This window comes from Cutaneotrichosporon oleaginosum, assembly GCF_008065305.1.
Source record: "Cutaneotrichosporon oleaginosum strain ATCC 20508 chromosome Unknown ATCC20508_contig03, whole genome shotgun sequence".
NCBI classification, from domain to species: domain Eukaryota; kingdom Fungi; phylum Basidiomycota; class Tremellomycetes; order Trichosporonales; family Trichosporonaceae; genus Cutaneotrichosporon; species Cutaneotrichosporon oleaginosum.
The window spans coordinates 2405468-2421677 of NW_027072172.1; the positions used below are offsets into that span (position 1 = coordinate 2405468).

At 61.9% G+C, this 16210-nt stretch overlaps 5 protein-coding genes across 5 annotated transcripts; 2 read left to right on the forward strand and 3 right to left on the reverse strand.

The window, feature by feature from the left end:
• Positions 1 to 178: 178 nt before the first annotated feature.
• On the forward strand, positions 179 to 1845 carry COLE_04153 (uncharacterized protein; the record flags this gene model as incomplete). The annotated part of the gene is made up of 5 exons (XM_018425075.1): positions 179 to 296; positions 331 to 482; positions 526 to 1020; positions 1052 to 1472; positions 1508 to 1845. The coding sequence occupies 5 exons, from the start codon at positions 179 to 181 to the stop codon at positions 1843 to 1845; spliced, it is 1524 nt and encodes a 507-aa protein (XP_018282703.1).
• Positions 1846 to 1965: 120 nt separating this feature from the next.
• On the reverse strand, positions 1966 to 2572 carry COLE_04154 (uncharacterized protein; the record flags this gene model as incomplete). Its single annotated transcript, XM_018425076.1, has 3 exons — positions 1966 to 2219; positions 2251 to 2366; positions 2412 to 2572. 3 exons carry the CDS (start codon positions 2570 to 2572, stop codon positions 1966 to 1968), a joined length of 531 nt encoding a protein of 176 aa, XP_018282704.1.
• Positions 2573 to 2988: 416 nt separating this feature from the next.
• Positions 2989 to 4997, reverse strand: COLE_04155 (uncharacterized protein; the record flags this gene model as incomplete). Its single annotated transcript, XM_018424729.1, has 2 exons — positions 2989 to 4007; positions 4043 to 4997. The coding sequence occupies 2 exons, from the start codon at positions 4995 to 4997 to the stop codon at positions 2989 to 2991; spliced, it is 1974 nt and encodes a 657-aa protein (XP_018282705.1).
• Positions 4998 to 9263: 4266 nt separating this feature from the next.
• On the forward strand, positions 9264 to 11581 carry COLE_04156 (uncharacterized protein; the record flags this gene model as incomplete). The annotated part of the gene is made up of 10 exons (XM_018427268.2): positions 9264 to 9310; positions 9376 to 9579; positions 9620 to 9753; positions 9787 to 9888; positions 9920 to 9991; positions 10034 to 10322; positions 10356 to 10664; positions 10696 to 10884; positions 10968 to 11504; positions 11554 to 11581. The coding sequence occupies 10 exons, from the start codon at positions 9264 to 9266 to the stop codon at positions 11579 to 11581; spliced, it is 1911 nt and encodes a 636-aa protein (XP_018282706.1).
• A 196-nt stretch (positions 11582 to 11777) lies between these two features.
• Positions 11778 to 16020, reverse strand: COLE_04157 (uncharacterized protein; the record flags this gene model as incomplete). Its single annotated transcript, XM_018420631.2, has 4 exons — positions 11778 to 14587; positions 14622 to 15681; positions 15747 to 15867; positions 15908 to 16020. The coding sequence occupies 4 exons, from the start codon at positions 16018 to 16020 to the stop codon at positions 11778 to 11780; spliced, it is 4104 nt and encodes a 1367-aa protein (XP_018282707.1).
• Between the last annotated feature and the right edge of the window lie 190 nt (positions 16021 to 16210).

Consider the following 16210-nt stretch of genomic DNA (forward strand, 5'->3'; position numbering starts at 1 on the left):
GAACATATAATGCGGCAATGCTTGGAGTGGGGCAGCGGAGTCAGAGTGGGTCGGCCAGGAGGTCCCATTTCACAACAATCAATGGAGTTGAATTGAGCTCGCGCTACTTCCGTCCGCTTTCCGCTGGGCCCATGCTCGTCACCAATTGCACCCCTCCACCTCCTCCACTTCAACAACAATGACTGCAGCCAACACGCTGCCGCATACCTCGGCCCTCGAGCTCACTGGCGTCCCAGAGGGGGTGCGCGATGTAGTCGTCGGGCGGCAGTATCTCGTCTCGCGAGGAGGCGTAGCGCGTGAGCTGACCACCCGCGGCAACGCTGACCGTAGGCCCGGCACGCATCCTCAACTCGCGCACCGCCAAGCTCGGCGCTCGCGAGGTGTACATCTCCTTCCCTGGCGAGGACAAGCGGCTCGATGCTTGGATTCCGCTCTCTGCAGTGGGAGACGAAGTCGTCGAAGCCGGGCCCAGCAGAGTCGCCGTGAGACCCCTCCGCCTCTTCGTCTGCCAGCTACTGACTCCAGCTGCCGCGGCAGGACAGCCAGAACGACTCGCACGCGCCGGGTAGCGAGCGCTCGACGCCGGAGCGCGAGCACGACGCCGTGACGCGCGTGCGCAACTTCGAAGACGTGCGGTTTGGCGAGTACCTCGTCCAGACGTGGTACTACTCGCCATACCCGATGCCGGAGAAGAAGGAGGAGGAGGGGCGGGCGCCCGCGCCGCGCGGGCGCAAGCGCAAGTCGGACACGAACGAGCGGAGCGCACACGTGCTCTCGCACGGCGTCGGGCAGGGCGGCGAGGGCGCCCGCGGCCGCCTGTGGGTCTGCGACCTGTGCTTCAAGTACATGCACACGCGGGCGGGGTGGGAGCGGCACACGGCCGCGTGCGCCCAGATGCAGCCGCCGGGCCGCAAGGCGTACCGCCGCGGCAGCTATACTATTTGGGAAGTGGACGGCGCCGACGCGCAGCTGTACTGCCAGAACCTGAGTTTGTTCGGCAAGCTCTTCATTGACCACAAAGTATGTCCGGGGAGGACGGCAGCTGACGCAGTCCGTGTTCTTCCACGTCGAGAACTTTCTCTTCTATGTGCTCTGCGATGCGGCGACGAGTAAGCGCGACCAAGTCATGGCGTTCTTCAGCAAAGAGAAGACGAGCTACGACGACTACAACCTCGCGTGCATCGTCACGTTCCCGCCCCACCAGGGCAGGGGGTTCGGCAAGCTCCTCATCGAGTTCAGCTACTACCTCACGCGCGGCGCGCCGTCCCCAGGAACACCGGAACGCCCCCTGTCCGACCTCGGGCTGAAGGGATACCTCGCGTTCTGGGTCGCCGTCGTGCTGCGCGTGTGCAGGAGGCTGCTGGCCGACGCCGAGCCCGTGCAGGTCAAGAAGGACGTTGAGGAGGGGCGCTCGCTGCGGAATCGCAGGCCCGCCGATGCGACGGACGAGGCCGTGGTCGTTAACGGGATAGGTACGGGAGGTGAGGGGGGCTCTGGCTGACAGCAGAAATGACCAAGAGACCACTCGTGCAGAAGGGGCAGTACACCCTCACGACAACGCTGGAGGACCTCGCGCGCGCATGTCACCTCCGCACAGACGACGTGCAGCTCGTGCTTACCGAGCTCGGGTTCCTGTCCTCGCGGCGTCGTTTGCTGCCCTTGCAGGCGGAGCGTGGCGCGGACAACGACGACGACGACGACGACGACGACGAAGCAGACGAGGACGAACTCGGCGAGTGGCACAACGTCGAGATTGTTATCACGCGCGATGCTGTCGACGAGGCATGGGCTGCGTGGGGTGTACGTGAGCTGGGCGTACTCGACGAAAAGTACTGCCTGCTGTGATCGCCACCATATGTTTTCATCACAAGTTTGGCTGCACTCGAGGCCAGCTGGAGGCACGTTCCATTACCATTATGACACCCATTCCATCTCCGCTCGACACTTTCACATTTTCTCGCCCGCTCAGTCGATCCAATCAAGCCGCTCGACGCCCCACATGACGGTCTCGCCCCACCGCTCGCTGACGCTCACCGGCCCCTCGCCATCCGGCCGCGCGAGCCAAAACTTGCGATCCTCGCCCTCGCCGTCCGCCGTAAGCGCGAACGCATGCCCGTCCGCCGCGCGCTCCCAAGCCCACAGCGTCGCGCGCTCCTCCCTCTCCGGACAGCGCACGAGGACGACGCTGTCGCCGTCGACGGGCGCCCACCCGTTCCCGTCTGCGTCAGCGCCATCATCGCGCCAACGTACATGTGTCAACGCTGAGACAGAGGTCGGTGCCGTACGCGCGCAGGAGCGTGTCGCCGTGCCGCGCGACGACCCAGCGGTGCCGCGGGAGGATGCCGGCGCGCGGGCGTGTGTGTTCGCTTCCGTCAGCGACGTGTACTTGGAGGGGTGCGGAGAATACGCACAGCACGACCTTGCCGCCCGGAGTCGTGTCGGGCGCGCTGAGGAGCCAGTGCGGGCCCTGCGTGATCAGCGCCGTCGTGGTATCGTACCACTCGGGCGGGTTGGAGATGGCGGGGTTCAGCCCCAGGAGGCCAAGGACGGAGAGGGGGTTGGGGAGGAGCATCTTCGGTGGTGCAGGTTGTGTTAGTGGTGCTAGAGAACGGGGTGTCGGGTCATGGGGCTATATGTAGCCATGCATGTGGGTGGACGTGAGAATGTGTGAGACCGAGGTATTGGAGCTTACGGCGGTGGGCGGCTGGGGCAGAGGAGGTGCCGGACAAGAAGATGTGGTCACGTTGACTTGGGGAATGTTATCGGGGTGCCTCTCGTCTCCGATCTCGATCTAGGGCAGAGGACGGATGTCCCGCTGAGTCTGCGGATATTCGCACTGGATTTCATAAGAGAGTGTTTGTGGCGCGACGGTCAATACGAAGATGGTTGATTCAGTCAGCCCCTCAACCCGCCTGTGCACCTCGCACGTGCAAAAACCTCCTTATACATGGGTAATTGTGGTACAAAGCAAAGGTTTCCCCAGATCGTCTATAGCTCGATAATCTCGCCCACACAGCGGCGGCACGAGTGACGCATGTCAATGGCCCCGGCCGCGCTAGCGACGTGGTGTGTCCAGTTCTCACGCTCCAGTAGTCTCGGTGCCTTCTTGGGCGACACGGTCGACGGGGTCACCAGCACGCGGGGCACCACCGGCGGGGTGGTGCGCGGAATGGGCAGATACCCAGACAAGAAACCAAGACCAAAGCCGCTCGCGGGCGCTGTAGACTGGCGCTCTGGAGTGATGTCAACGGGTGGCAAAGGGCGCGTTGGCGCAGGGGGACGAGCTTGAGGGCGCTCGTACTCGGTCACGCGGTCGCGATAATCGCGATGGTCGCGCTCCTCGCGCTCCCGTAGAGTTCTCGACGCAGTCTTCGTTTTAAGAAAAATTGACGCGGGGCGGATGAGGTCGCGGTTGGCCTCGTTAACCTCAATTGGCGGAAGGTCGAAGCCTGGCTCTGTTGGCGACATTGCCCAGTCGAGACCCAGTCCCCCAATACTCGGTGCAGCACGCACGGCGCGGGGACGCGAGAGGCCGAAGAATGACTCGCGCTTGCTTTCGCGGTCAAGCTTCTCCATAGCACCCTTCTCCACAGGACCCTGGGGGAAGGCAAACCCGCGCATGCGGCGCCAATTGTTGTCATCGCCGGACGGGGTAGGCGCCGGGTCATCGTCGCTCATGGCGTCGAGGATATCAGCGTCGGCGTACTGGGCCTCTGGTGGAGTTCCAAACCCGTTGGCTGTCGAAGACTTGCGCGGGCGTGACTTGGGCGTGGTGGGCAGAGAGTTGGGCGTGACGTGTGGCGTTCGCGACCCATCGAGAGCCGCCTGAAGATCCGCCATGTGGCCTAGAATGTCCTTCTTCTCTTTGCGCTCACGCTCCAAAGCCGCAGTCAGGCTGAACAATTGGTCACGCATTTCTGCGATGAGGCGGTCCTGCGCTGCCTCACGCTCCTTGGCGGGAGTCATCGCACTGGACGCGGCAGAGACGGCAAGGAGGCGGTCGCCAACTGTTTGTCAGCACATTGCGCAATGCAACACTCACGCTTCCGGGCACGCTCCTGGTAAACATGCTTCTCGCGACGCTCTGCTTCAACCTGCTCTTCCAGGCCTCGGCATCGCTTGCGCCACAGGTCAACGTCCTCGCGCAAGGCATCACGCTCCAGCTCGGCATCTATGCGGTCACGGCTGTCACGGCGAGCAGTTGCAGGCCAACTTGAGCCGTCGTAACTGTTGCGCGACGCCTCGGTGCTGGCTCGCCCAGTCGAAAGCGCCTCATCATAGGAGCGAAAAGAATTGTCCTCTCCTTCCTCGTCGACCTCGCCAAGGACGCGTCCAGAGGTGCCAAGGATCGCACTGCGGGGACGAGGGCACGGACGAGTCCCACCGCGAGCTCCCGAGGGCCACTCGGCAAGGGGCGACATCACCGACGGGGGAGAGGCAATCTCTCCAGCGATTGACGGTGGCGAGGTAATGCCGCGCGAACTCGCATAATCGTATGATGACCCGCTACCGCTGTCGTCCTTCTTGTACGATATGGAGCTCGCACGCGTACCTGAGGGTCGGCGGCCAAGGTTGAGGCTTGAGGGACGTGCACCCTTGCTGGGAGACGCCGCATTGGCAGCCTTGAATGCAGAGGCGCTGGTTGTATCCAGTGCTAGAGGACGGGGCCGACCACGTCCAATACTTCCATACCCACCTTTTGTGGGCGTTTCGCGAGCAGACGCGAGGCTCCGTGCAACATCTGGGTTTGAGCTGCGGCGGTTGCTAGATCCTTGGCTTGAGACGGATGAGACCAAGTGCAGTTCCCGGAGACGAGAGGGCGTGGGTCCAGCCGGAGTTGATTCAGGCGTCTCGTGCATGTCTGCGGTTGACGATGTATTCGAGATCATGTCAATCCCCTCGTCATCTGCATCCGATTCCGTTTCGTCTTCCTCCGTGAGGACGCCGAGGCTGCTGCTGTTGAGAAGCACAGATGAGGTCTTGGAGGGACCTGACATCTCGAAGCCAAAGGAACCGAACGCCGGCGCATCTTCCTTGGGATCAAAGCGCTGCCCAAAGCTCTGGCCCAAGCTCTGGCCAAAACTCCAGCGCTCGCTGTTGTCTTCGGCAAACTGGGACCAGGGCAGGGGAGATGCCGATAGGCTGTTGAACGAGGACGACGATCCGAAAGTAAAGGAAGAGGGGCGACTAGACGAGGCAGTCGAGGTGAGGGCATCGGAAGGCGGCCGTGAAGATGTTGTGGAAAGATCGTCGTCATCTTCAAAAGCGGGCAGCGAGATCTCCGCAGATTTAGGTTCTTCGCGCTGCGGGGCTTTAGGGGTACTGTCGCCCCCTCCGGTGAGCTTGTCGAGCGCGCGCCGACGAGACTCTTCCTTTTCTTTGTCGCTCGGCTCGAATTTAAGGCGTGAGCCACTCTGCGGAGTAGCTTGGGGTGTGCTCAAGCGGGAGCGCGAGTTGGCATCCGTGTTGGGCGTGGATGGGTACCCGGGAGAAGGCAGGCCAAGCGATGCAGGCCGGCCAAGCTTGAGATTTGGGAGCGAGATCGATTCCGAGCGATTGTGGGAGTGCCGCCGCCGTGATGGAGGTAGCGGCTGAGGAGAGGTGGATCGGTTATCGAGGTTTGGAGAGGACAGACTGTTGCGAGGCGAGCCCTCGAGCAGGTCGAGCGGTGAGAAGGACCGAGAAAGACGAACGCTTGAGGGACGCCCCGTCCCAAAGCGCTTGGGCGGAGAAGACTCGCGGATGGGAAAGGCTGGGAGGAGCGCGGGCTTGTTCGAGCTCGGCTTTGCACCAAAGCTGAAAGCGTTCAAGCGGGCGACCGCAGCTCCCTCGCGGTCCGACGAAAGTGAGGAAGTTTCGACTGGTGGGGTCGCAGGGGTTGTCACAATCTCGCGCGAGGAAGTAGCGGTATCACTCTGCTCTGCGTCGGACGCTTTCGCAGCAGCCTCGTCCGAGGGATCCAATGGTGGCAAATCAAACAGGCCGACGACAGTGGGACGGGGTGTCGCGTTCTGGTTGAGCTGAGGCGGCCATGACAGTGTCATGGAAGATCGCTGTCGCTGATGCCTACTGGCCTGGCGTGCGTGACGTGACATGGTGTCCATCTTGCCTGAAGCTTCGGCATCGGTGACAGCATCGAGAAGAGCCTTGCCATGGCTGCTGCTGGGCACACGGCGGGGAAAGGTGTTGTCGGCAGTGCTGTTGTTGAGGACAGAGCCAGATTCGGACGAAGTGGACGAGGCTCGTGAGACATGCGATGGTGATGGGGTGTGCGAGGTGCGGGAGGCGCGGAATTGCTTGAGCTGAGTGTGAGCGTGAGAGGCAGGCAAGGCGGTGATGGGTGTAGTGGTAACACCCAAAAGAAGCGTACCTTCTTCCTGGCAGAGTTGACCTGCCGTGCCCTCCGCGCGTCGGTTTCAACCGCGGAGGACATGATTAGGAAGTGTCACGAGCACTTTAAATGGTTTGTTGCACCGGGGGCTGAGATTGCGCAACCCAAAGGGAGTGGAAGGCAATGCTGGGCAATGTCTGCGGAGTGAACAAGTTGACGGTGAATGTGTGTGTGTGGGGGGGGGGGGGTGAGTGGGTTGTATGGTTGGGGAGAGTGTTAGAGGCGATAAGGGGGGAGGTGGGTAGGATGGGAAGTCAAGGAGGGCGGTTGATGGCTGGGCGCGTGGATGGTGAAAGGAGAGACAAGGGTCGGAAGGTCGCACTGCGCCCTCTAGTAGATGGCTGAGCAGCAGTAGCGGTGATTAAAGATGAGATGGATGAACAGATGAAAGAGAGAATGAGGTTGATGGCGATCAAGCCGAGGGGGGGAGGGGGGGGGGGATTGGGAGGATTGATGGATGAGAGAATGAGATACCTCGAGAGACAGAGAGAGAGCGAGGTGGAGAGACGAGTGCGGGGGCGCGGGTGGGGGGGGGGGGGGGGGGGGGAACGAGCTCGAGATCAGCCGGCCGGTCTCTCTGCTGATGATCTGCTGGCTGCTGGGGGCTGGGCGGGTGAGATGAGAGGTGTATTCCAGGGAAAGGGGGCGAACGCGCTCGCGCTCAGGTCGAGAGGGCTCTGGCGTTTGTGCAAGTTGAGATGCCGAACAGGTGATCTGGCGAGGACAAGTCACAGTGCAGAGTGGGCTGTGTTGTCGATTTGTTGAGACGGTCGGTTCGTCGGACAGACGCGCGCAGCTCCGTGCGATGCCGATGGCGACCGGGTGGCTGTGGGCTTTCGAATGGGCGGCGTGGGCGGCGTGGGCGGCGTGGGCTAGGCGATCAGGCGTGCAGACGACTGGGCGGCCGAAGGCGCTCAGGCCACTGGGTGGTGGTGCTTTGGCGCTTGCCGACGACTGTACGTCTCGCGTTTCCAAAGAGGCAAAGAGGGCTTGGCTAGGGGTAATCCTCCAGGTATCCGAAAGGAGGCGGCGCCAGTGCGCGCGCCCAGTTGAACCCTCTGTGTATCTGCGTGCAGCTGCGCGCGCGCGCGTTTTGAGCCCCAGTCGAAGCCGATTGCCGGCCGAGACGATAAAAGACGAATGTATCCGATGGCCGAGGGCGGAGAAGTGGGTAAGTGGGGGTGGGGGGACACAGAGGGAGTAGATGATGGAGAGGAAGAGGTTGAGATGAGTAGTGAGCAGGTTGGATGATCGAGAGCAGGGTGTAGGTCGCCCCCGGCATCTGCTATGCCTGATTCCATGGTCCATGTCTGTGGGCGCGGCTCGAGCTCTTGAGCTCTTGGGCTCTGGGCTGTCCAGTGTCCAGGGCCAAGCCGCGGTCAGGTGGCAGGTGGCACGCGGCTTGGTCGACCAAGCACACCCACAGGCCGGCCACTGGCCTAATCCATCTCAGGACCTGATGGGAGACGTTGTCTCAGGGTCTGACGTTCCGGTTAACGGATACCACCAGATGGTTGATTATAGTTACTTGAATTGACTTTTGCCACCCACCCCACCTGAAACGCCTGGAAACTCGGCCTTGGCTCTGAAGCCTGAAGCCCAAAGAGCCAGGCCCATCTGGCCCACTCCTTGCGCCTGGGAAGGAGATTTCCGGGGCGCAGTCGCGGCTGGCACGCGGCTGGGACATGGGACACGCGTCTTACCCCTGCTCCCCCCCTGGGGCCTGATACCCTGACCCTCCATACAAGTACGCAGCTTACATCACTCCAGACCCTCCCTGCGCGTCCTCTGTACCAAATTACCAAGCCCGATTCATGCTCTACTCTCTTTCCAAATTCATTCGTTCATGATCTCATGATATATCAAGCAATATACGTTACAGGCTTTGGATCATCAAGATGAATAAAAGGAATGCATGACCAGACAGAGGGGTGGTCAGTGCGTACAATGGAATGCGGAGATCGCAGGGCACCCACCATGTCACATGACGCGCGTCACTCATCACTACTGGGCCATTCTTGAATGGTCGTTCTCTTCAACTCCCATATCTTCATACCTCCTTGTTCTCCAGTCGTCAGTAAGCTGCCCATGCTGCCCAGCTGCTCCAGCTGCTCCAGCCGCTCCAGCCGCTCACCTCATCGCGCTGCTCATGATCTCTCTGGCGATACTCACTCTCTCACTTATTCACTCACTGCTCATCCTCTCGCTCCCTCGCTCGCCCCTCCTCCTCCGTGCATATATCTACACGTCTGCATGCGTGATACAGCATGCGCCCACCGCCATGCAAGCACACTCATCTACCAGCTGACCCCGCCGCGAGCAGCTGACCTCGGCGCGTCGGGGACAGGGCGCATGTCGGCCATGTCGGGCTTTCCATGTCGCCTTCCTCGCCTGCATCATCATTTCTCCTCCTTCCCCATCTTTCATCCTCTTTCTCACCCTCCTCATCATGGTTCGCTCAGCACCGTCACCCTTGCAGATGCCCCGAACCCCGACCAGCCCCAACACGGCCACGGCCCGCAAGACCGCGGCGTCGTCGACGTCGACTCCACCTCAGGCGCTGCCCTCGCCTCCTGCGACATCCGCCGCGTCTCCACCACACCGTCTATCGTCATCGCCCCCCAGCCTTCCTCCTCAGCCCAGCGACGAACGCGTATCGGCCTTCCGAATTCTCGACAAACTCATCGAGCTCTCGTGAGCACTCTACTCTCTTCGCTCCCATGTATCGCTGATTTGCTGACATGCTGTCCTGACGATGCTGATGAGATCCCCATCCCACTTGTCGTTGCTGTTGGGGGGCAAAGCGTCGGCAAAAGTAGCCTGTGAGCGCCTTCCCACCCGGTGCGCAGTTCAAGCTGAGGACAGGCTTTCCATGATTTGTCGCGTGCCATTGTGGTGCGCTGAGAAGACGTCCACCTTGTGAGTCAACGGGGACGAGATGACGTTGCAGATGACGGAATGAAACTCAGCGTAGCTGACGGCAGTGGGCCCACGCACATCCACTCGCGACATCGGCGCGAGCCGTTCTCGGCCATGGTGTACATCCGCCTCGCCGACCCTGCCCCAGGTGTTCCGAAGCGAATGCAGTTCACCGAGGAGCCGGTCAAATGTGTTGACGACTTGCAGGAGGTTCTTCACTTTGCCGGCCTGGAAGCGCGTTTTGCAACGGATGGTTCGTTGCCGCTCAGGTAAATTCATGTGGTGGATGGCGATCTGAACTCATGCCAGCACATATGAGGTGTGGAAGGGTGCTGCGGGGAAGGGAAGCCATGACATCGGTGGGCCTGCACTCAGTGAAAACATTGTGCAGCTCATCGTGTCCGGGCCGAAGCAACCTGACCTCTCCATTGTCGATCTACCCGGTATGCTGGCCCAGTGGGACATACTGACGTTAGGCCTCAAGTCTGGTATTAGTGCTGCGACAGCCACGAGCCTCGCGGACACGTATCTGGGCAAACCTGAAAGCCTCATCCTCCTCTGCCTGGCTGCAGGTGGGAGTAAGTGTTACAGTACCAACTCTGACAGCAGGTGATCCCAGCACGAATGCTCCCGAGGTGCAGCTTGTTCTTAAGCATGACCCGGAACTAAAGCGGAGCATGAGTCAGTGCAGGTTCCAAGAGGGTCCAGCGGTCTGACCAACAGTCATCGTCACCAAACCTGACCACATTGATACCCCCACGGAGTCAGACTGGGGAGACCTTATCTTAGGCCGAAACCAAAGCTTTTCGCTCGTGCCAGCTTACGGCGTCCACCCCGTGCGATGTCGCAAGCCGAGCGAGTATCGCAACAGGGCCGATAGCTTTGACCACGGCAAGGAACTCTTCCGCCAGCCTGAATGGCTAGACTTCGCCGAGGTCGCCGGCCGCTCCTTCAGCTGGCGTGAGACGCAAGAGCGTATCAACATGGCGTACAAGAAGCTCGTCAAGAGCAAGTAAGTTGTGCCACGCGCTACACGCTGAGACAGTGTGCCAAAGCTCCGCCGTCGTATCCAAGAGAGCACGCTCGAGGTCAACGAGCAACAGGCGCTGCTTCCACCTCCTGTGGAACACCCCGTAGACTACCTGCACGGCATCATCGAGGCCATCGCCAAAGCCCTTGAAGAGCACCTGACGGATCGCGGCCAGCCCACTCAGCGCTTTGTCGACATCCAGATGGAGTTTGAACGAGACCTACGGGTGACGTCGTTTACTCCGCTGCTGCGGAAAGATGCAGCGGACGAAGCACCACACGGAAGTGGCATCTACTTGGACGAAGTCCACGCTCTGTTTGCCAAGTGAGACGTGTGTGAACCGTGCTCACAACAGGTACCGCAATGCACGTGCTAGTATCAACATGCACGCAGCGCGGGCCGCTCTTCTTAAGGACGTGGTGGCGCGCTGGGCCGGACGATGCCACGAGTACAATAAAGCGTATTGGGCCGAACTCGAAAACCTCGTAGGAGTCATCACCGACGAGGTCTGCGAGGGGAAGGATGATCTCTCCCAGATCGCAACGTACGTGCTATTCACACCCTTTTGATTTGATCCGGTCGGAGATGCACACTGCGACCTCGTTGTGCAGCAGTCTCTGACCCAAGACAAGCCCTGCATACCCTCACTGCCCCCCTGCAGAACGAGGTCACGGCTTACATCTCTGCCCGGATCGAGAGCGAGAAAGCTCGGCCCGACCACGTCGAGATCCGCCATTGCCCAGACGACGCCCGCGGCACCGTCCAGGCCTATATGCAAACATTTGCCGCGGCGTATCCCGCTGCCGAGGGTGGCGAGGTCAACGAACCGGTCGCACACAACTACTTCCCCGCCACGCTCGCCAAGCACCCCGAGCAGTGGCACCCAACCTACGTTTCCGCACTGCTCAATTTTATGGCTTTCGTGCAGTGGCAGCTGCAGCGCTCTATCGCTCGGTTGCAGGACACGGTTGGCCGCGAGCTTCCGGTCTACCTCCTTGCGAAATTTTTGCCCCGCGTCCCCGCCACACTCCGCGACGCGCTCGGCCTCAACGCCGTCAGTGATGGGACCCGGAAGCGCGCGCACGACCTGTGCGAGCCTGACGAGGAGATCACGGCACGCCGCGAGGCCATTAAAAAACGGCGCGAGACCCTCGAGGAGCTTCAGCAAGTGTCGCGGCCCCCCAGTGGGAGCTCAGAAGGTCACTGACGGCAGGAGTGTGGTCTTCACCTGCGGCGCGTGAGCCAGCGGTAGTAGGCAACTGCTGCGGGGCAGGACAACGAACACCTTCCTCCGCTGCCACTGACCGCCATGTGAATGGTCTCCTTCCATATACGCCCCATCTATCCCTGTCCCTTCCAATCGCCTAGCCATCTCTCGCCATGCATCCCCATTCCTGTCCCAGAACGAGGTATTAGATGCATGGTAAATTATCACCTCTACTGACGCAGAGCACGCACTCGCTCCGCCAAGTCGCGCACGCGGCCCTCGAGCCGCCCGCGTTCGCGTGCCAGCCGCCACGCTTGCGCCTCGGGCGAGTTCTTGCGCGAGTGCCAGCTCCACCCGTCGACCCCGCTGATGTCAACGATGCGCGGCGAAGCCGCGTACGCCGCGACAGCGCGCAAGAGGATCTTGGACTCGGTCTCGAGCGCGATCTTCGTGGCGGGGAGGGCGGGGTGTGCGATGCGCGGGCTGCCCAGCGGCGTCGCCGGCCCGTCCGACTCGGCGTCGCTGTCCTCCTGCGTCATATCTGGCGCGGTGAGCGCGGGCGCCAGCGCGCGCAACGGCGGGAGCATGTGCACGTCGGCGTACAAATCGCGAGACTTGAGGAGGGCGTTCTCGCTGCGCAAGTGGCGCAGCGCGGCGCGCAGCCCCGCGACCTGCTCGCCCGTCGTGGGCTCCGGCGCCGGGGCCGTGCCCTGGCTCGCGGGCCGCCGGCGGAGCTTGGCGTTCTCGGCCTCCAAGTCCGCCTGGTCGGCCTGCAGCTGCTCGATCGCGTCCTCGTACTCCTTCTCGGCTCTGCGGGCCTTGGCGATCTCGCGCTCCAACTCGAGGATGTGGTCGGCTTGCTTGCGCGCGCCTTCGATGCGGCGCTCGAGCGTCTCGATCTTCACACTGCCCTCCTGCAAGCTTTGGTCGCGCAGCTTGATTTCACGCACCATGTCCCGCAGCTCGTCCGAGAGGCGGGACACCCGGCGCTCCGCCTCGGCGTTGTACGACGCGGCCTCTTTGATGGCCGCGACGCGCGCGAGCCAGGGCGCGGGCGCGGCGAACGAGATGGTCTGCCCCGACTTCGGGGCTGCGCGGAACTTGGGCAGCACGTCCGACAGGTCTGCGCCGAGGCGCTGGACGAAGGACGCGATGACGTCCCACGGCTCCCCGTCCGTCTTCGTAACCTCGGCCAGGAACTTGTCGATGTCCGAGAGACGCAGGGCGCCTTTCGACGAGCGGAGCGACTCGACATGCTGCCGCACGCGCTGTGCCAGGCGCACAGCCATGTCCACCGCAGCGCTGACGGAACCGACGAGGTCTCGCAGGCCGTCCGAGAACTCGGGTGCGAGAGCGGCTTCAGACGCCGCGACCTCCTCAATGACGGCGACGAGCTTGCCCGCCGGCGCTTTGACCGCGCGTACTTGGTTCAAAACGCGCTGTACAGGGTCATAAACAGCCTCGTCGAGAGTGTATTCGCCCAGCTCGACGTCGACGTCGCCATCGTTGACGAGCGCCATGATCTCGGTACGCACGAAGCCGACGGCGGCGGCAAAGTTGTCCAGGTCGTCCTCGAGTGTATACGCCGCCGCGACCTGCTGCTCGCCCGCGTCGAGGGGGTGGTTGAACATGACCTCGGCGAGGTGGTTGAACTGCGCGAGCAGCGCGTCCAGTTCGCGCGCACACTCGCCGTCATTGAACTCGTCCGTCTTGACGCTCGCGATCCACCCATCGACTCGAGACTCGACGCCGGCGAGCTCGCCCACCACCCTCCCCAGGGCAACGTAGTCGTCTGGTTGGGTGCGCCGCATGATTGCCGCAAAGCGACGGTTGAGGGTTGCGAAGGTGCGCAGCTTGCCGCGAAGCTCGCACACCCCGACCAGAGCCTCTGATGAGACAGTGTGCAGCGCCCCGGGAAGGCCGTGGATGTTGGAAATGACGCTGGTGAGCATGTTGACCTTCTCGCCCACGCGAAGGAAGAAGAGAAGCGCAGAGACAGAGTCTGCCTCCGACTCGAGGTACGCATCGGGCAAGTAAGCCTGCACGATGCGGAGGTGCTCAGCTAGCTGAGCGGCCTCAAGCTTCTTCAACTCGAGATCGACAGTCTTGGACTGCGTCTTGACTACTGAGCTCTGCAGCTTGAGGTTGAGGTTAAGAAGCGCCTGGCTCTCCTTGCTCGCTGCTGCCGAGTCGTACTGCTGCGAAGCATGCTGCTCACGCAGCTCGTCGATCTCGGCTTGCAGGTTACCGACGAGTTCGCGGAACTGCCCAATGGTCGCCTCCATGTCGACTACGAGCACCTCGAGCTCAGCCGATCGCACGCCCTCCTCCTTGAGCTGGGAGGTGACGCGGTCGATCTCAGCCTCGAGTTGCTTTTCCGTCTCGACGTGGTTCTCCTCCAGCTCATCGTTGAGTTCCTTGAGGGACTCGAGGTCGTCAATGGTCGCCCGCATCTCCTCCATCTTGTCGCTCATCTGCAGGTTGCGCTCGGTGAGCTCCTCGAGTAGATCCTCGGCGCCAAGCGCGTCATCCAACTGCTGCTTCAAATCCTCCACCTGCGCCTCGGCGTGCGCAAGCTTGGCCGTTGTAAGCTCCAAGCGCCCGTTCAAGTCGGTGTTGCTGCTCAGCTCCTTCTCGAGGTCTTGTATCTTAAGTTTGTACTCCTTCTCGGTTTCATGAAGCATATCGCGCAGCTGGATGACCGCATCCTTCAGCCGCTCGTTGTGTTTTTCGAGCTGAATGTACGCGATGGATGTATGTACACCGCCCTCGAGCCCATCAATAGGCTTCTCGTATTCAGCGTTCTCCTCCTTGAGCACTGCGACCTCGAGCTCAAGCTCCAGGATCTTCTCGTTGAGTCGCTGGGCCTCGGCTTCCGCTGCCTCAGCCTTCTCCTCTGCAACTTCGCGGTCGAGTGTCGCCATCTCTGCCTGCTCGAACGCGTCCAGCCGTTGCGACTCGAGCAGCTCATTTTCAGACCGCACGTCCGAGTTTTCGCGCTTGAGCCGGGCGATCTCTGTCGCCTGCTCCTGGAACTTGGCTTGTTGTCAGTTGAAGAAGAGCAATAAACTCACCTTGGAGCTTGGCGCGGATAGCCGGAAGCGAGTCGCCCTCAGCAGCACGTTTCTCAAGGCTCTTGATCGTCGCCAGGTCCTCGGCGCGGTGGCTCTCCAGAAGACGAACTTTGATTCGCAACTCCTCGAGCTCACGTTTCTGTGCAAACACGGCCGCCGTGGAGTCAGGAGTGGGCGGTCGCCGGGTAGTGAGAGGAGAGCGGGGTGAGGCAGGGGGGAGTGTCGTGGAAGTGCGTGGGGAAGTGAGGGAGAGGTTGGTGGATGCTTGTGGAGAAGGGAGCGTTGCAGGCAGGCGAGGACTAGGAGAAGGAGGTGAGGTTCGGTTTGAGGGAGTGGAAGGAATGGGTGAGGGCTGAAGAGAGGCGGGGGACTGGCTCCCATGGATAGTGAGTGAACGAGTGGAAGGGGAAAGGGCGACGGAGGAGCTAATGGGTGATGCAAGGATGGTAGTGTCGCCTTCTTCGGGCGAGTCGGCACGCTCCACGGCCACAAAGGGAGACTCAGGCTGAATCGGGGACCGCCGAGACAGGCGTCGGGGCGAGGGGAGGCCACTGCCGCTCCGCTGGGGTTCTGCAGGACGACGGGGGGTTTCTGGTGGAACGCGCTCGGGCACCGGGGGAGGTGGCATAAGCTCCTCGTCGGTCCTCTCCGCCCTACGCGCCGTCGTGTTACCTCGTGTCGCCGTGACTGGCGTCTGCGTGCGGCTGTTGCTGATCATAGAAGCACGGCGGCTCATCGCTGGAGACGCGGGAATGCGCGGGGATGGCACTGTTGAGCTCGCACTCGACGACGGGAGGACGCTCGCCCTCCGCCCAGCCGCGGGACCAGTCGTCCTTATCGCTGGCGGTCTAGTGCGCGTCGCCGCGCGGATCGTGCCCGTTGGTCCTGCAACCGGGGAGGGCGGTACATCAGCGTTCGACGTTCTCGAAACGGAGCGGCTCGGGGTGGCAGGTATCGGGGTGGGCGCCGTTCGGACGCCCGTTCCGGCACGCGCTGGAGTCGTGGATCTACTCGTAATGCGCGAGGAGCCAGAGCTAGACGGCAGCGTGGAGGTGCGCGGCTGGTGTCAGCGGCTCCTTCCTCTGTGTCCTTGCGTCGGTCTCCAGTGACCGAAGTCAGACGCACCGCCCTCCGTAATTCCAACGCCTGCATCTGGCTCGGGCGGACAAACACGCCATAATGCGGCTCGCACGAGAAGTATGACTCGCCATTGACACTACCGTTGTTCTTGCCCGTAGGTGTGTCGCTGCGATCAGTTCCAGCCTGGTGGAGGAGATGTAGCTCACAGCTCGATGCCGACCCATTTGCCCTGGGCGAAGGCAGGATCGGCGCCAACCCAGCGTACGACGCCGGTACCAGCGTTGACGCGGACCTTGGTACCGAGCGGGTGGTCGCTCATTGCATGTCTCTGTGCTGCTGGTGATGACAACGACGTCAACACGGACCGCGGACGACGGCCTCACGTCACGGCACGCGCCGATCAGCGCGTCACGTGTCCACGTCATTTTCTGATAAGGCTGCGACCGTTTTCGATGCCATCTCGTTGAGCTTGCCGCCACCATTGTCAACGATCGACGAGCACGGCGCCG